This window comes from Oenanthe melanoleuca, chromosome 22 (assembly GCF_029582105.1).
Source record: "Oenanthe melanoleuca isolate GR-GAL-2019-014 chromosome 22, OMel1.0, whole genome shotgun sequence".
NCBI classification, from domain to species: Eukaryota; Metazoa; Chordata; class Aves; order Passeriformes; family Muscicapidae; genus Oenanthe; species Oenanthe melanoleuca.
In genome coordinates this window covers 3,615,349-3,635,135 of record NC_079355.1, presented here as the reverse complement: position 1 = coordinate 3,635,135, position 19,787 = coordinate 3,615,349, and the positions used below count along the sequence as shown (strand labels likewise).

The following is a 19,787-nucleotide window of genomic DNA, read 5'->3' as shown; positions in this document are numbered from 1 at the left end:
AGGGAATCAGAAAGGGAGAGAGAACAAGGGGGGAAAGTTGGGAGAGAGGAAATGGGAAGAATGGAAGGGTGAGACTGGAAGGAAAACGAGGGGGAAGGAAAAGGAGATGAACAAACAAACAAAAAAAAAAAAACCAAAAAAAACCAAACCCAAATCCACCCGAGCGGAGGCTCCAAAACAAATTAACGTTGCCGTGGCAACCGGGGGTGTGTGGGCAGCTCCGAACGCACGGAATTAAAACCGGCGTCATGTTCAGCGCTTAATTAAACCCCGGCCCAGCGCTGCCTCCCCGGGACACCGGGAATTCGGGAATTAATTCGGGAATTCGGGAGTCGGGACACCTCCGCAGTGCCGGGAATGGGGCTGGGAGCGCATCCCGGGATGAGCGCAGGGTTTGATTCCCAAACCGGGTTGCGGTTGATGCTCGACCCTCGGAGCCCTCCAGGCGCAGGGAAGGGCTGGGAGCTGATCCAGAGGGGAAATTCCAAGGTTTTCCCCCCTTTCCCGCTTCCTCTGCGCTTGATTTTCTCCAGGAGTGGCCGAGCGAGGTCATCCAGAGGAGCGCGGGGCCGGCGGAGACAGCGCAGCCCTTGTTCTTCCCGGGGCTCCTCAGGGATCATCCCGGGGCCGCAGGATCCTCTGGAAAATGCTGCCTTTATGCCTCGAGGTCTGGGAATGGGGCTGGGAGAATTCCTGGGATCCAACCCCCATTTATCATCCCCGAGAAAAACAGGGAGCGGGACGCCGTGACCAGTTCAGCGCCAGCCTGGGGGGAATTCCCTCTGTGGGAGCGCTGGGAAGGAATTTTCCACGGTGCCCCGGGGAAATAAATTGGGATGTTTTTGGGGATTGATTCCAGCGGGATCAATCAGATTTTCCACCTGTGACTTCCCAGCTCCTCCTTGACATCCCGGCTGCTGCTGCTGCTTCCATAATGAGTATCCAGCCAGGGAATTAGGGCTGGGATTCATTTCACCCACCGAGTCCAATTAACGGGTGCAAAGATGCAGCGCCGGAGCGGGAGGCGGGGAAAATTCCCGAATAAATCCGGGAGAATTCAGGAGGACACGGAAAAGCTCCACGTGGGCCTTGCCCCGGTCGCGACAGCAAAACCTCCCCCGGGAGAGGTTTGGAAGAGTTTTTCCAGCCCTTTAAAAGGCTCCCAAATCCAAGGAATCCAAGGCAGCGCCCTGGGATCGTGGGAGGTGTCCCTGCCCCTGGCAGGGGTGGGATGAGAGGAGCTTCAAGGTCTCTCCCGAGCCGAATCATTCCATGATTCTGTGAATTCCTCTCCTGGAAAAGGCTGCCGCTCGTGGCCCCGCTCCCACGGCGGGGTAACGTCCCAGCTGGCGGGGAATGACTGTGCCGCGTTCCGGGATTTGCTTTATTTAACCCCCTGGAAATCCCGGGAGCTTTTCCTCATCCTCGTGGATTTCTTCCCGAGGCCGAAGGTTAAACGGGAGAGCTGCTGTGGTTCTCATTTTTCCTGGGTTTTGGTTTGTTTTTATTTTTTTTTCCAAGGAGCCTCCAGAATGGCATTTGACTGGAACTTACTGGGATTTAAACCTCCTCCACCGGAATGTCTGGTCTGTCCCACAAAGTTTTTTGGGAGAGAAGATCAGGGAATCCTGGAATGCTTTGGGTTGGAAGGGATTGGAGGGATCAGCCCAGTTCCAGCTCCAACATCTCCCACTATCCCAGATTATCCCAGATTATCCCAGCCTGGCCTCGGGTGCTTCCAGGGATCCAGGGGCAGCCACGGATTCTCTGGGAATTCCATCCCAGCCCCTCCTCACCCTCCCAGCCAGGAATTCCTTCCCAATATTAATTAATCCCAAATTTCCAGAAAATTCTTCCCCCTTCCGGTTCGAGGCTCTCTCCTGACGTCTTCCCAGATTTCTCCTCCGAAGATTTGCTATTTTTAAAACCCTCCCTAAAACCCTTTTCCATCTATTTTTTCCTCCCTGCTCCCACTGCTTGGCATTTCCTCCGAGGGACTTTTTAACTGCTCCAAAAACCAGGATGCAAAAAAAAAAAACTGGAATATTTCCTTTGGAAGGGCCCAGCTGGGATTCATGGCCCCGGGCACAGAGAGAAGGAATAAAAAAACACCTGGAGAGGCAAAAATTCCTTAAGGAGGCAAAATTCCCTGTCAAAATTCACCGAGTTTTCCTGTTGCTCCCGGGAATTTGGGCATGGCCAAGAGGGAAAAGTTTGGGAATTCATGCAGAATATTCCAGGAAATGTTTCGCTCTCCAAAGAGGTTAAATGGCTTTTTATTCCCCTTGGAATTGCTGCTCCAAGGAACTGGCTGGGAATGGGGAAATAGGGGGGAATTCCTCATGGAATTTTCCATTGGAATTTGAGGATTTTGGTGCATAGTTGGAAGAGGCATCACGACATGATCCCAGGGAAACAAAATATTCCTTTGAACGCCTCCAAAATTCCAAGTTATCCCACAAAAACCCCATTTCCAGCAATTCCTCCTCGGAGCAAACCCTGTGACATTCCCACCCCAGCTGATCCATCCTAAAATCCCCAGAACATTCCTTTTCCCCCCAGACCCAACATTCCAAGGACAGGAGGGCGATGCCAAGCTGGAATTCTGGAGCATTAACTGGGATTTATCCTCTCCTTTATCCCAGCTCTCCCAGGAAAAGCTTTTCCATTATTATTTTATGCCACATCCCCGAAAAAAAAAAAAAAAAAAAAAAAAAAAAATTGTGTTTTCAGCACTTTCTCCTATCGGGAAAATAATTGAGTCCAAATGAAGAGGGAATTATCTCTGGAGTTAATTATCCATCCTGGCAGCCGGGGTTTTACATCCCAGCATTTTCCACTTCCACACAAAGCGCTGGAATTCTCCTCTCCTGTAATTAACGTGCTGGGAATGTGGTGGAGGAAGCACCAGGGGCCGGGTTTGGGGTGGAGTTGGGGAGATTTTTGGGAATCTGAACGGAGAGAGGATGGGAATGACTCCAAACCCTGGCACAGAGCGGTGCTGGAATCGCCATTCCTGGAGGGAATATTGGAATTGACATTCCTGGAGGGAATATTGGAATTGCCATTCCTGGAGGGAATATTGGGATCACCATTCCTGGAGGGAATATTGGAATTGCCATTCCTGGAGGGAATATTGGGATCACCATTCCTGGAGGGAATATTGGGGCAAAAACCTTTTCCAGTGTTGGAATTGCCATTCCTGGAGGGAATATTGGAATTGCCATTCCTGGAGGGAATATTGGGACAAATCCCTTTTCCACTTCTGGAATTGCCATTCCTGGAGGGAATATTGGAATTGCCATTCCTGGAGGGAATATTGGAATTGACATTCCTGGAGGGAATATTGGGGCAAAAACCTTTTCCACTTCTGGAATTGCCATTCCTGGAGGGAATATTGGGACAAATCCCTTTTCCAGTGCTGGAATCGGCATTCCTGGAGGGAATATTGGGATCACCATTCCTGGAGGGAATATTGGAATTGCCATTCCTGGAGGGATTATTGGAATCGGCATTCCTGGAGGGAATATTGGGACAAATCCCTTTTCCAGTGTTGGAATTGCCATTCTTGGAAGGAATTCTGGATCAAGACCCCATTGGAGAAAATCCTGGAATCACCATTCCTGGAAGGAATCCTGGAGCAAATCCCCATTCCAGCGCTGGAATTGCCATTCCTAGAGGAATTATTGGAGAAGGGCCCTGCTCCCAATGCTGGAATTGTCATTCCTTAAAGGAATCCTGGATCAAGACCCCATTCCCAGTGCTGGAATTTCCATTCCTTAAAGAAATCCTGGATCAAGACCCCATTCCCAGTGCCGGAATTTCCATTCCTTAAAGAAATCCTGGATCAAGACCCCATTCCCAGTGCTGGAATTTCCATTCCTGAATGGAATCCTGGATCAAGACCCCATTCCCAGTGCCGGAATTTCCATTCCTGAATGGAATCCTGGATTAAGACCCCATTCCCAGTACGAAATTTCCATTCCTTAAAGGAATCCTGGATAAAGATCCCATTCCCAGTGCTGGAATTTCCATTCCTGAATGGAATCCTGGATCAAGACCCCATTCCCAGTACGAAATTTCCATTCCCGACTCTCCCAGGAAAAATCCACGCTGGAATTCCCAACTTCTTTCCCAAGGAAACCCAAACTGGGATTGGCTGGGAACGCTGGGATTGGGAATCACCCCAAATTTTGCTGCGGAGCTCCCAAATCCTTTTTTTTTTTTTTTTTGGCTGCCCCACAAAATCAGCCCAGGATTGCAGCAGGAATTCCAGGAGAGCCGGGATTTGTTTATATTCCCAATGCCGACTCCCACATTCCCTCCGTCGGATTTTCCACACTGAAAAAGGGAATTTTCATCCCTCCCTCTCTCCCTCCTTCCCAAACTTCAAAATAAGTAAAAAAATCTGAATAAAAAAAAAATATTCCAGCCCCTCACTCTTCCTCTGCCCCAAATCCCAACATTTCCAGCACTGCCAGGTTGTCTTGGGAGAAAAAAATTCCGAACCCCATCGAGGGAGGGGCTGGAATTTGAAACCCGAAATTCTTGCACATAAAAATTCCCAAAATATCACCAACAAACGGGAATGTGGCAGCTCCTTGTTTGCTGTCTCCTGCAGGAAAGGCCAAAAATTGTGGAATTCCAACCCAAATTTTGGAATTCCTTCAACTGAAGGGTTCCCGTTTTTCCTCCCCACCAGACATCGGGATTTTTATGGAATCTTGGATTTTGGGGCTGTTTCATTCCTTGGTTTGTTTTCCTTGGTTTATTTTGGTTTGCTTTTCTGATTTTTTTTTTTTTTCCATTATAGACATCGTTAAAAAAAATAAATTTTCCAAGAATACATTTGGAAGTTGTTGTGGGAATCAGAGGAATTAGAAAAAAAAAAAAAAAAAAAAAAAAAAAAAAGGAAAATAAAGGGGAAAATGGGAATTAGGAAGTCACAGGATGGGTAGGGTTATATATATGGGAATATTCATATGTTATGTGTATATAGGAATTAAAATGGGGTGGGAAAATCGGGAATTCCGACCCTGGAGGGGTCAAAATCCACTCCCAACCCAAATTCCAAATAAAAATAGAAAAGAATAAGGAGAATGGAACCTCTCCCCTTGGAATGATTGAAAACATCAGCACAACCTCACACACGTTTCACACCAGTTTCTTTTCTCTTCCACTCGGAAAGTCTCCGAGGAAAAATCCCAACCAAAATCCCCCAAAAACCAACGGGAAGAGCTCCGGGAATCCTCTCCAGGTGGTTCCCGATGGCGCCTTCATCCTCCAGGATGTTCCCACGTGGAATCCTCCGTGTCCCTGTGGCCACCCCGGTGCAAAAATCCTGAAATTCACTTTCCCAAACTTTTTCTCCGACTTTTTTCCCTTCCCCGGCACCGCTGGCTACTCCAGACCCCCATTCCAGGCCCACTCCAGGGAGTTTTCCCAGGAAAACCAACCCGGAAAAGACAAAAAAAAAAAAGCCCCAAAACTCCTGGGAAAAAAAAAACCAAAAAGTTGGAAGGAAACCACCAAAGTTTCCCAGCGTGCTGAAGGGTCCTGCTGCCTCTCCGGAGCTCGGCATTCCCGGGATTTGGGAGCGTTCCAGTCTGTGGCACTGGTGGGCACTGGTGGCACTGGTGGCACTGGTGGCACTGGTCAGAGTGTCCCCGCCCCACCGGCCGCTCCTCCCCGCCCCTCTAGAGCCCCAGCGCCGGGATCAGGACGGGGATGAGGAGCAGGATCCGGCTCTCCCCGCGCCGGCTGCTCCCCGCCTTGGGATCCAGGAAAGTTTTCTGCTCCGGCATCACATCCGTGGTCAGCTGCGCCTGGGAGGAGCGACAGGAGCGGGATTTGTAGGGAAAAGCGTCCCCAAGGTTGGGAAACACCTCCAGGGTGTTTGGGAAAGGATTCCCAGCCCTGGGATTCCTCCAAGTACCTCGGAGTAGCACAGGCTCTGCTCCTTGGATTTGTTGGGTTTCAGGCCTTGTTCCTGCAGGAGGAATTGGGAATGGTCAGGGTGGGAATGTGCCCCTGGAGCTCGGGGGTTTGGGGTCTGGAATTTCCCTGTGGGGGATGGAGCACAGGGAGGTTTGGGAAAGGCTCAGCCCGTCTCAGCTCAGGGGGTTCAGCGGGTCCGGCCTCACTCCCACCCTGATCCTGCCAGGAATGCTGCTGGGAATCCTGCCTGGAACCCTGGGACACCCCACCCGTCCCCATCCCCCTCCTCTGCATTCCTGGAACATCCCAAACCATTCCCCAGTCCCGTTCCTGGAACATCCCAAACCATTCCCCAGTCCCATTCCCCAATCCCATTCCCCAATCCCATTCCTGGAACATCCCAAACCATTCCCCAGTCCCGTTCCTGGAACATCCCAAACCATTCCCCAGTCCCATTCCTGGAACACCCAAACCATTCCCCAGTCCCATTCCCCAAACCCATTCCCCAGTCCCCCTCCTCTGCATTCCTGGAACATCCCAAACCATTCCCCAGTCCCATTCCCCAGTCCCATTCCTGGAACATCCCAAACCATTCCCCAATTCCATTCCCCAATCCCATTCCTGGAACATCCCAAACCATTCCTCAATTCCATTCCCCAATCCCATTCCTGGAACATCCCAAACCATTCCCCAGTCCCATTCCTGGAACATCCCAAACCATTCCCCAATCCCGTTCCTGGGACACCCCCAACCATTCCCCAATCTCATTGCCCAATCCCATTCCTGGAACATCCCAAGCCATTCCCCAATCTCATTCCCCAATCCTGTTCCTGGGACACCCCCAACCATTCCCCAATTCCATTCCCCAATCTCATTGCCCAATCGCATTCCTGGAACATCTCCAGCCATCCCCCAATTCCCAATCCCCAATCCCATTTCCTTCCCATTCCTGGAACATCCCAATCCCATTCCCCAGTCCCATTCCTAGAACATCCCAAGCCATTCCCCAATCCCATTCCCCAATCCCATCCCCCAATTCCCAATCCCCAATCCCATTTCCTTCCCATTCCTGGAACATCCCAATCCCATTCCCCAGTCCCATTCCTAGAACATCCCAAGCCATTCCCCAATCCCATTCCCAATCCCATTCCCCAATTCCCAATCCCCAATCCCATTTCCTTCCCATTCCTGGAACATCCCCAGCAATTCCCCAGTTCCCAATCCCCAATCCCATTTCCTTCCCATTCCTGGAACAGCCCCAGCCATTCCCCACTCCCATTTCCCTGCATTCCTGGAACATCCCAAGCCATCCCCAATTCCCAATCCCCAATCCCATTCCCCAATCCTGTTTCCTTCCCATTCCTGGAATATCCCAAACCATTCCCCAATTCCCAATCCCCAATCCCATTTCCCAGTCCCATTCCCCAATTCCCAATCCCCAATCCCATTCCCCAATTCCCATTCCCCAATTCCCAATCCCCAATCCCGTTTCCTTCCCATTCCTGGAACATCCTCAGCCATTCCCCAATCCCATTTCCCTCCCATTCCTTTTCCACCCACGGAGCAAAACACGGACGCCCAAGCCCAGCACTTGGCAAGACAACACACATTTTCCAGAATTCCCAAAAAACCCCTGAAATTCCATCTCCCAAACGAGGAGTCAGCAGGTGAGCGGGCAGACAGGTGGAGGATCCCTCCCTCCCCCACTGCAGACCCCAAACGCTGCCCGGATCCTTCCATCCCCCGGGCGGATCCCAGCGGGATATTTTCCCGTTCCACGGGGCGTGTCCCGTGTCCCGTGTCCCGTGTCCCGTGTCCCGTGTCCCGGGCCGCACCTGGAGCGAGGTGCAGGTGCTGATGACGCTCGTGTCGTAGGCGGTGTTGCTGTCGCTGACATCGTCCGGCAGCTCCGGGCTCTTCTCCGCCTTGGGCGGCGCCGTGGCGGCGGGGTTGGGATTTTTGGGAGCCACGTTCATGTCGGTCCCGTTCCCAAAAGCTTGGATGGCGTTTCCTGGGAGCGGGAGAGGTTTAGGAAGGGTGGGAACGGTGAAACAGCGGGAAAGGAGCGGGGCGGGGCGGCGCCTTACGGAGACAGGGATTTTCCGTGAAATCCCGCAGGAATTTCTCGCACTCCTCCTCCATGTTCCCGCTGCCTCTGCAGGAGCACCAGGGCGAGATGGTGATGCTGCTGGTGCTGGCGTCCACGTAGTTGGGGGTGATGTCAAAGCCTGGCGGGGAGGAGGAGGGAACGGGGATGAAATCCCAGCGGGATTTATGGATTCCCGACCCCGGCTCCGGCACTCACCGATGAGCCCCGCGTAGGAGCCCAGGCACGCCTGGAAGTTGTCCCCGGGACAGCTGGTCGGGGTCTGGAAGGTGGCCTGGCAGTTGGTGTGGTAATCGGCCAGCCGGGATCTGCAGAGGAGGAAAAGTTGGGAAAACAACGGAATTTCAGAGCCGGTTCCATCCGCAGCCAAAAGGAATTTTTAAATGGGGTAAAAATGCCCCATTCCCAACATCCTGAGAAATTCCAGGGCAATTCAGGTTTGTCAGCTGGGTTATCCAAGAGGGGACAGGATCCTGGGAACGGCCGTGCTCGTCCATACTCAGATCCCAAAAAAGAGCAACACAACGGGAATCTCCTGGGGAAGGGATGGATTGGGGTGGGTGTGAGGAGCTGCTCCCTGACGGGGATTGAGGATGGGGAAGGAGCAGAAATTCCAGGGAAAACCAGGATCCTGCAGCTCTGCTGTGATGCCTGAGGCAAGGAGGAGATTTCCTCCCTCTCCTTATTCCCAAAAATAAAACTGCCCCATCCTAAGAGCGTCGTGTCCATGTTTATTTTCCTTCCTTGTGGCCCAGCCCGTGGAGGCTCTGGGGGCTCCCATCCCACTCCCAATCCCAGAGCAGATCCTCAGCTCCTGCTGGGGGATTTTCCTTGAACAAAACCCAGAAAACTTTTCCAGATTTTTTTATTTTCTGGGGAGAGTTTGCTCCACCTCCCGTGCAGCCAAACCTCAGCTCAAGGGTGGGAACGAATCCCAAAACCTGCTCCTTCCCCAGCCTCTCCACGGGAGAGGAATAAAACTTTCCGACAGCATTTCCCTCTCTTCCCAAATCCGAGGCGAAGGGACGTCAATTCCCTGCAGGAAGCGCGGCGAGTCCAGGAAAATTTGTCACCGCCGCTCCCCGGGGCTCTGCTCCCGGCCCGGAGCATCCTCTGAGGCAAAGGTCATTCCTTCCAAAATCCGTGAGGATGCAGCTGGGAAATCCTTCAGGAATATCCCAGCCAGATGCCGCTCTCCCTGTTGGACACTGCCTGGGATTCGCTGCCAGGGAGAAAAGCTCGGCCTGGATTTTGGCTCCCAGGGGCTCCGAAAAAATGAAAAAATAAAGACGGGAAGGAGAAGGAGCCAAGTCCAGCTTAGCAGGAGCACGGAGGAATCGCTGCCAAATCGCTGCTGGCAGCTGGAGGATGGCCTGGAAAATTTGGGAAGAGCTGGGCTGGCTCTGGATGAGGGATGGGGGAGGAGGAGGAGGATTTTCCCCCCCCCAGAGGAGTGGGGAAAAGGGTTAAAAATATTAATTCTGGATCTAAATTCAGATCTCCCATCCCAAACCCGCTCCCAGGGCTGGATTCCCAATTTAGGGGCTTCCAAACTGCTCCTCTTGGATTCCTGGAGGAAAAATCCCAGCAAAGGCAGCGCCAGGATCCTGTTCCCAAATCCATCCCTTCCCAAGGACCTGGATCCCTGCAGGGCACCTGGACCAAAATATCCTGAATTTAGGGGGCTTTTAAATTCAGTACCTGCATTCCCAGAACATAAATCCCAGATTTAGGGGGTTCTATGCACCTGTACGTTTATCCCAGGTGCATAAATCCCAAATTTAAGGGACTTTGTGCATCCTTACACACACACCTGGTGCAGATATCCCAAATTTAGGGGACTTTTGGTAACTGTAAATATATCCCAGGTTCACAAATCCCAAATTTAGGGGATTTATTTTACGTGTACATTTATCCCAGGTGCATAAATCCCAAATTTAAGGGTTTTTTTTGGTATTTGTACATTTATTCCGGGTGCATAAATCCCAAATTTAAGGGTTTTTTTTTGGTATTTGTACATTTATTCCGGGTGCATAAATCCCAAATTTAGGGATTTTTTGCACCTGTAAATAAATCCCAGATGCATAAATCCCAAATTTAGGGAACGCTCTGATACTGAAATTTTCCAAACACGGAGGTTTTGGGATCTGTTTGGTTTTTGGGGTTTTTTTTCGTGATTTTTTTTTTAAGCTCTTAATTGAGCGTTAATTACTCCCATCCCCCGACCCGCTGTGATAACTCAGCGCGAATCCAATCCAACAGCATCTTGTTTTTCCATGAATATTTCATGGAAAAGACGCCGGGATTCCTCCAGAGGTGGAATTTATTTTTTTTTTTTTTTCACGGGCAATTTACAGGGACTGAGGGATTTTTTTTTTTTTTTTTTTTAAAGCTGGGGAGAAATCCGCTGCCTCTCTCCTGCCGAGCCGGGGATGTTCAGGAAGCTGCGACAACACGGAAAAAACTCGGCGAGACACAAAAATCCCGCTGGGCATCGCCCTCCCAACGCTCCCGTCCTGCTGGAGAAGGATTCTTTTGAAGCCGGGAGATGCTGAGATTAAAAAAAATTTCCCCTCAAACGCTCCCAGGTAAATTCAAAGAGTCCCAGGGAGTGGGAGCAGCTGAAGGAAAAAGAGAAGCGGGAATAAAACTCGGTTTTTGTGGATGACCCGCTGCCAAACGGAGCGAGGAGTTCACGGGGGAGGGAGAAAAGATCAATGGATGGATTTGTTTTATCCGGGAAAAGTTGTGTGGGGAGAGGAGGCGCCTGCTCTGGGCTGAGCCGCGGGAGGTTTGAGGGAAAAAAAAGGGAAAATTTTTTTGAAGCTCTCGGCTTCGATTCCAGAGAATTTCCTGATGGAAAGGGGGACAGGATTTGGAAGGGGCTGTTGGAGGGGAGTTGCTGGAGGTGTCCAGGGATGGTCTGGAGGTATCCCAGAAATCCTTGGGGATGTCCAAAGAAACCCTGGAGATTGCCAAGAAATTCCTGGAGGTGTCCAAGAAACCCTTGGGGGTGTCCAAGGAATCCTGGAGGTGTCCAAAAAACCCTTGGGGGTGTCCAAGGAAACCCTTGGGGGTGTCCAAGGAATCCTGGAGGCGTCCAAGGATGCCCCAGATGTGCCCAAAGAATCCCCAGAGGTGTCCAAGGATGGTCTGGAGGTATCCAAGGAAACTCTGGAGGTATCTAAGGATGGCCTGGAGGTCCCCAAGGAACCCTTGGAATTGTCCAAGGAACCCCCAGAGGTGCCCAAAGAAACCCTGGAGATGTCCAAGAAACCCCTGGAGGTCCCCAAAAAAACCCCATGAGGTGTCCAAGAAACCTCTGGAGGTGTCCAAGGAACCCCTGGAGATGTCCAAGGAACCCCTGGAGATGCCCAAGAAAACCTTGGAGGTCCCCAAGGAACCTCTGGAGGTGTCCAAGAAACCCCTGGAGGTCCCAAAAAAAACCCCTGGAGGTCCCCAAAAAACCCCGTGAGTTGTCCAAGAAACCTCTGGAGGTGTCCAGGGAACCCCTGGAGATGCCCAAGAAACCCTTGGAGGTCCCCAAGGAACCCCTGGAGGTCCCCAAAAATCCCTGGAGGTGTCCAGGGAACCCCCAGATGTCCCCAGGGAACCCCCAGAGGTGACACTCGGAGCTCCGGGCTGGGGACAAGATGAGGATCAAAGCCTGGACTCCGATCCTGGAGGATCTCCCCAACCTCTGGAATTTCTGCTCCTTGCTCACGGCCGGGAAAAGGCAAATTCACCACGAAAACCACCGGAGAAATTCCCAAAGCACAGAAAACCCGGCAGGAGGGAGAAAACCCCAAACACAGCCCAGCGCACCCCAAATCCGGCCGTTATTAATTAGTCACTAATCAACAACTTCGCTCCCCACATTTCAGGCCTCCGCATTTTGAGGCACAAAAAAAGCTCCTCAAAGGCGTTTTTTGGGTGGGATTTTTTTTTTCTCCCCGAGCCCCGCGGCTGCCCGGGAAGGGGAGGAAGGAGCGCAGGAATCGTTTGATTTTAATTGCGGGCCCGTTCTGTCCCATTGAGCCGCTAACTGAGCCCAACAGGAGATTGTGTTTACACAAGCAAAGCCCGGCTCAAGACAGACTCGCTGTCACATTAAGTCAATACTTGGGAAGCCTCTCGAGTTAATTATTCAGCGAGAATTGACTGATTCTCGTGGTAAGAGCCCGGCGAGCCCGCAGGGAGCCGAGCCCTCCCCCAGCCGCCTCCTCTTGCGAGGGATCGCCCCCGGTGCTGCCTCTTCACTTCTAAATCCAGCAGATTTTAGGGATTTTTCAAAGATTTCCCAATCCCAAAACGAGTTTGGAGGTTCCTCGACACCCTGTCCCCTCCAAGCCCGAGCTCTCCCAGCTCCCGTTAAATCCAGAAGCGATTTTTCCCTGCTCCTTCTTCTCTTCTTCTTCCCCAGCCACCTCCTCTTCTGTACTGCCCCTCCACTTCCCAAATTCATCAGATTTAGGAATTTTTTGCAGATCTCCCAATCCCAAACTGGGTTTGGAGGTTCCTCGACACCCTGTCCCCTCCAAGCCCGAGCTCTCCCAGCTCCCGTTAAATCCAGGAGAGATTTTTCCCTGCTCCTTCCTCTCTTCTTCCCCAGACACCTCCTCTTTTGAGCTTCATCTCCACCTCCCAAATCCACAAAATTTGGGGATTTTCACAGATTTCCCAATCCCAAATCAGGTTTGGAGGTTCCTCCACATCCCATCCCCTCCAAGCCCGAGCTCTCCCAGCTCCCTTTAAATCCAGGAGAGATTTCTCCCTGCTCCTTCTTTTCTTCTCCCCCACCTGCCTCCACATGTGAGGGACTTACCGAGTCCTGCCCCTCCACCTCCCAAATCCACCAAATTTGGGGATTTTTCACAGATTTCCCAATCCCAAATCGGGTTTGGAGGTTCCTCGACACCCTGTCCCCTCCAAGCCCGAGCTCTCCCAGCTCCCGTTAAATCCAGAAGCGATTTTTCCCTGCTCCTTCCTCTCTTCTTCCCCAGCCTCGTCCTCTTTTCAGCTTTATCTCCACTTCCCAAATCCAGCAGATTTTGGGGATTTTCACAGATTTCCCAATCCCAAATCAGGTTTGGAGGTTCCTCCACATCCCATCCCCTCCAAGCCCGAGCTCTCCCAGCTCCCTTTAAATCCAGGAGAGATTTCTCCCTGCTCCTTCTTTTCTTCTCCCCCACCTGCCTCCACATGTGAGGGACTTACCGAGTCCTGCCCCTCCACCTCCCAAATCCACCAAATTTGGGGATTTTTCACAGATTTCCCAATCCCAAATCGGGTTTGGAGGTTCCTCGACACCCTGTCCCCTCCAAGCCCGAGCTCTCCCAGCTCCCGTTAAATCCAGAAGCGATTTTTCCCTGCTCCTTCCTCTCTTCTTCCCCAGCCTCGTCCTCTTTTCAGCTTTATCTCCACTTCCCAAATCCAGCAGATTTTGGGGATTTTCACAGATTTCCCAATCCCAAAACGAGTTTGGAGGTTCCTGCACACCCCGTCCCCTCCAAGCCCGAGCTCTCCCAGCTCCCGTTAAATCCAGGAGAGATTTTTCCTGCTCCTTCCTCTCTTCTTCTTCCCCAGCCACCTCCTCTTGTGTGCTGCCCTTCCACTTCCCAAATTCATCAGATTTAGGAATTTTTTGCAGATCTTCCAATCCCAAACTGGGTTTGGAGGTTCCTCGACACCCTGTCCCCTCCAAGCCCGAGCTCTCCCAGCTCCCGTTAAATCCAGGAGAGATTTTTCCCTATTCCTTCTTCTCTCCTTCTTCCCCAGCCACCTCCTCTTCTGTGATGCCTCTCCACTTCCCAAATCCAGCAGATTTTGGGGATTTTTCAAAGATTTCCCAATCCCAAAACGAGTTTGGAGGTTCCTGCACACCCCGTCCCCTCCAAGCCCGAGCTCTCCCAGCTCCCGTTAAATCCATGAGAGATTTTTCCTGCTCCTTCCTCTCTTCTTCTTCCCCAGCCACCTCCTCTTGTGTGCTGCCCTTCCACTTCCCAAATTCATCAGATTTAGGAATTTTTTGCAGATCTTCCAATCCCAAACTGGGTTTGGAGGTTCCTCGACACCCTGTCCCCTCCAAGCCCGAGCTCTCCCAGCTCCCATTAAATCCAGAAGCGATTTTTCCCTGCTCCTCCTTCTCTTCTTCTTCCCCAGCCTCGTCCTCTTTTGAGCTTCATCTCCACCTCCCAAATCCACAAAATTTGGGGATTTTCACAGATTTCCCAATCCCAAAACGAGTCTGGAGGTTCCACCACATCCTGTCCCCTCCAAGCCCGAGCTCTCCCAGCTCCCGTTAAATCCAGGAGAGATTTTTTTCCCTGCTCCTTCTTCTTTCCCTGCTCCTTTTTCTTCCCAGCCCGGCGAGCTCGGGGCTCTCATTACAGGGAGTAATGAGAAAGTTGAGCTGCTGTTTATCAAGGGAACATCCATTACGGTGGCGTTGTGTCTGTGCTAAACAAAGCGGCGCTGCCGCTCACAAAGCCGCGTTTTGTTCCCGTGTTCGGTGTTCCATCAATCCCCCGCCTGCCCGGACCCCGCTCCCGCCTTCCCGAGCCAAGGATCCAGCACAGCCCCGGCCAAAATCCTCTTTGCACGAATATCCCAGAGGGGGAGCATCCCTGAGCTGCCCTTGGCTTAAACACACCAAAAATTGGGATAAAAATCAATTTTAATTATCAACATCCCCACCCGGTCAAAATCCTGGATACACAAACACGCCTTGAGTGGAGTATCCTTGACCTCTCCTGGATATAAACTCACCAAAAATTGGGATAAAACTCTGGGAATTGATCCAACATCCCCACTTTGGATGCTCCAACCCCAGCCAAAATCCTTGGCACACAAACACCCCATGAGGGGGAGCATCCTTGACCTCCCCTGGACTTGAACTCACCAAAAATTGGGATAAAAAACCAGGAATTGACACAACATCCCCACTTTGGATGCTCCAAACCCAGCCTAAACCCTCTTCACCCAAATATCCTGGAAGGGGCAGCAAACCCCTGGCTTTGAACACACCAAAAACTGGGATAAAAATCTGGGAAACGACCCAACATCCCCACTTTGGATATTCCAAACCCAGCCAAAATCCTTGACATACAAATAACATCTGAGCAGAACATTCCTGAGTCCTCAAGATTAAAACACACCAAAAACTGGGATAAAAATCAGAGAAATGATCCAATATCCCCACTTCAAATGCTCCAACCCCAGCCAAAATCCTTGACACATAAATATCCTGGGAGAAGAACATCTCTGACTCCTCAGGATTTACACACACCGAAAATTGGGATAAAAATCAGAGAAATGATCCAATATCCCCAGTTTGGATGTTCCAACTCTGGCTAAAACCATCTTCACCCAAATATCCCCGGAGGGGGAACATCCCTGACCTCCTTTTGCCAAAAAATGGGGATAAAAATCCAGGAAACGACCCAACATCCCCACTTTGGATGTTCCAACCCCAGTCAAAATCCTTGATACACATACACCCCTTGAGTGGAGCATCCTTGACCTCTCCTGGATATAAACTCACTAAAAATTGGGATAAAACTCTGGGAATTGATCCAACATCCCCACTTTGGATGCTCCAACCCCAGCCAAAATCCTTAGCACACAAATATCCTGTGAGAGGAACATCCCTGACTCCTCAGGATTTAAACACACCAAAAATTGGGATAAAAAACCAGGAATTGACACAACATCCCCACTTTGGATGTTCCAAACCCAGCCTAGACCCTCTTCACCCAAATATCCTGGAAGGGGCAGCAAACCCCTGGCTTTGAACACACCAAAAACTGGGATAAAAATCTGGGAAACGACCCAACATCCCCACTTTGGATGTTCCAACCCAGCCAAAATCCTTGACATACAAATATCCTGGGAGCGGATCATCCCTGACTCCTCAGGATTTAAACACACCAAAAACTGGGAGAAAAATCTGGGAAATGATCCAATATCCCCACTTTGGATGCTCCAACCCCAGCCTAAACCCTCTTCACCCAAATATCCTGGGAATGGTAGCAAACCCCTGGCTTTGAACACACCAAAAATCGGGATAAAAATCCAGGAAATGATCCAACATCCCCACTTTGGATACTCCAACCCCAGCCAAAATCCTTAGCACACAAATATCCTGGGAGTGGGAACATCCCTGACCTCCCCTTGCCAAAAAATCGGGATAAAAATCCAGGAAATGATCCAACATCTCCACTTTGGATATTCCAACCCCAGCCAAAATCCTTGACACACAAATATCCTGGGAGCAGAACATCTCTGACTCTTCAGGATTTAAACACACCGAAAATTGGGATAAAAATCAGAGAAATGATCCAATATCCCCACTTTAAATGCTCCAAACCCAGCCAAAATCCTTAGCACACAAATATCCTGTGAGAGGAACATCCCTGACTCCTCAGGATTTAAACACACCAAAAATTGGGATAAAAATCCAGGAATTGACACAACATCCCCAGTTTGGATGTTCCAACCCCAGCCTAAACCCTCTTCACCCAAATATCCTGGGAGTAGGAGCATCCCTGACCTTCCCTTGCCAAAAAATCGGGATAAAAATCCAGGAAATGATCCAACATCCCCACTTTGGATATTCCAACCCCAGCCAAAATCCTTGGCACACAAATATCCTGTGAGCAGAACATTCCTGACTATACAGGAATTAAACACACCAAAAATCGGGATAAAAATCCAGGAAACGCCCCAACATGCCCAGTTTGGATGCTGGGAGCTCCAGCCAGTGGAGGTTGGGAATTTCTCCGGCACTGGCACCACTGGAGCGTGTAAGAGCAGATTATTTGTGTTCCCGACTTGCTGATGCAAGATGAAAAATCCACGAGCTGCAGCTGCTGAAATCAGCTTTTTTCTCCCCTTCCCTTCCCTTTCCCCTTCGCTGAGGTTTGTGCTTCGCCAAAGGTTTTTGTGTTCCGGGAGCTAAAACCTGTCCCTTGCAATCAGCCACAAAAACTCCGGGACTTTGTCAGGCTCCTGAGAGCCGGGAAAAGCTGGGAAAAAGATGGGAAAAAGATGGGAGAAGCAGGGGGAAAGATGGGGAAAGATGGGGAAAAGCTGAGAGAAAAAAAAGATGGGGAAAGATGGGGGAAAAAGATGGGTAAAATATGGGGAAAGATGGGAAAAAGATCGGGAAAACTGGGGAAAAGATAGGAAAGGCTGGGAAAAAAGCTGGGAAAAAGCTGGGAGAAGCAGGGGAAAAGATGGGGAATAAGATGAGGAAAGATGGGGAAAGATGGGGAAAAGATGGGGAAAAGATGGGGAAAGATTGGGAAAAAATTGGGAATAAGTGGGGAAAAGATGGGGAAAAGATGGGGAAAAGATGGAAAAAAAAAAAAAAAAAGATGGGGAAAGATGGGGAAAAAAGATGGGGAAAAAAAACTGGGAAAAAGATCAGGAAAACTGGGGAAAAGATGGGAGAAGCTGGGAAAAAGATGGAGGAAAAGATGGGGAATAAGATGGGAAAAGATGTGAAAAAGCTGGGAAAAAAAAGATGGGGGGAAAAAAAGATGGGGAAAAGCTGGAGAAGGATAGGGTAGGATGGGAAAAGATGGGGGGAAAAAAGCTGGGAGGAAAGCTGGGGAAAAGATGGGGAAAGATGGGAAAAAGATCGGGAAAACTGGGGAGAAGATGGGAAAGGATGGGAAAAAGATGGAGAAGGATGGAGAAGGATGGGGGGAAAAAACTGGGGAAAAGATGCGGAAGAAATGGGGGGAAAAAAGATGGGAAAGAAAAGATGGAAAAGAAAAGATGGGAAGGAAAAGGTGGGAAAAGAAAGGTGGGAAAAGATGGGAAAATATGGGGAAAAGCTGGGAAAAAAAGATGGAGAAAGATGGGGAAAGATGGAAAAAAGGATGGGGAAAAAAGATGGGGAAAAAAAAAAAGATGGGAAAGAAAAGATGGGAAAAGAAAGATGGGAGAAGGATGAGGGGACATGGAAGAGTTTTGGCTGGAAGAACCCATGGATAACAGGAAATCCCGTGGCAACAGCCCTGCCCTGAGTTGTCCTTGGGATGGGATGGGATGGGATAATGGGATAATGGGATAATGGGATGGGATCCATGGGATGGGATCCATGGGATGGGATCCATGGGATGGGATGGGATGGGATTTTCTCCTGAAAACCCAGATCCAAGGAATGCATCCATGCCTCATCCCAGGAGGAAAAAAAACCCCCTGAGGTTACAGCAAAACTCTCCAGCAAAACCAACACAAATAAATCCCAGATTTGGGCATTTCCCAGAGCGAGAGCTCCCATCCAGACTCTCCCACTCTTCTCCCAAAAAAAACCCAAACCATTTCCACCTTGGATCAAACACTCCCAGCAGCTTTTCCCCTTCCCCTCCGGGTTTGGGGGTTTCATTCCAAGCAGGAATTAAAGCTCGTGGCCTCTTCCAGCCCCGTTTTCCCGCTCCGAGCGGATCCTGATGGAGAGGCGCTGCCATTCCCGGGTATCTTTTATTCATGGACACCGGGCTGCTCGGATTAGTTTTTGATAAAAAGCCGCATTCCCACATTTCAAACATCGCCGCTCGCAGCCCGAGGAGCGCTCGGAGCTCGCATCTGTCTCCCCGCGGATTTCCATCACCTTGATGGGAAAAGGAGCCGCTCCTGGAGCGCGGGGGAGGATCCGGAGCCCCGGGGGACAGGAGGGGCAGAGCCCGGTGACAAACGGGGTGACAGTGACGGGGAGCGGGAGCCTCGGCTCCCGAGGGGGACAGAGGGAATTCGGCAGCTGGGGAAGAATTGGGGGATCAGTCAGGGAAGGTTTGGGGGATTCAGTCAGGGAGGGTTTAGGGGATGCAGCCAGGGAAGGTTTAGGGGATGCAGTCGGGGAAGGTTTGGGGGATGCAGCAGGGGAAGGTTTGGGGGATGCAGACAGGGAGGGTTTGGGGGATTCAGTCAGGGAAGGTTTGGGGGATGCAGCTGGAGAAGGTTTGGGGGATTCAGTCAGGGAAGGTTTGGGGGATGCAGGAGGGGAAGGTTTGGGGGATTCAGTCAGGGAGGGTTTGGGGGATGCAGCCGGGGAGGGTTTGGGGGATTCAGTCAGGGAGGGTTTGGGGGATGCAGTCAGGGAAGGTTTGGGGGATTCAGCCGGGGAAGGTTTGGGGGATTCAGTCAGGGAAGGTTTGGGGGATGCAGCTGGGAGGGTTTGGGGGATTCAGTCAGGGAAGGTTTGGGGGATGCAGCTGGGAGGGTTTAGGGGATGCAGCTGGGAATGTTTGGGGGATGCAGCTGGGAGGGTTTAGGGGATGCAGCTCCATCCCTGTTCGCTGGGATTCAACCCACGGATCTGCCCCAGGGCATTTGTCCCCGTGCGGGGAAAAACACTCGAGGGGTGACACAGATACTGGCGAGTGACACCAATGCCAAGGAGGTGACATCAATAACAGGAGGGTGACACCAACACCAGGAAGGTGACATCAATAACAGGAGGGTGACACCAAATACAGGAGGGTGACACCAACACCTTCCCCATATCAGAAGAAGACCCAGCACTCTTTACCTGCACAGCTGAACCCAAACACACCTTTACTGGCACAGGTGAACCCAAACACACATTTCACCCGCACAGGTGACCCCAGCCCCCCTTTACCTGCACAGGTAAAACCCAAACACACCTTTACCTGCACAGGTGACCCCCAGAACACCTTTACCTGCACAGGTGAACCGAAACACACCTTCACTCACAGAGGTGACCCCATCCCCC

At 51.0% G+C, this 19,787-nt stretch overlaps 1 protein-coding gene across 1 annotated transcript in view; it reads right to left on the bottom strand.

Annotated features, from left to right (window-relative positions):
- Positions 1–4,762: 4,762 nt before the first annotated feature.
- Positions 4,763–19,787, bottom strand: part of GFRA2 (GDNF family receptor alpha 2) — a 39,005-nt gene continuing 23,980 nt past the window's right edge. The window contains exons 5-9 of the mRNA XM_056508616.1: positions 8,243–8,352; positions 8,025–8,165; positions 7,773–7,948; positions 5,936–5,989; positions 4,763–5,825 (exon numbers count right to left, since the gene is read on the bottom strand). Coding sequence (XP_056364591.1) covers positions 5,697–5,825; positions 5,936–5,989; positions 7,773–7,948; positions 8,025–8,165; positions 8,243–8,352 — 610 coding nt within the window. The 3' untranslated portion in view covers positions 4,763–5,696. The remainder of the gene's footprint in view (positions 5,826–5,935; positions 5,990–7,772; positions 7,949–8,024; positions 8,166–8,242; positions 8,353–19,787) is intronic.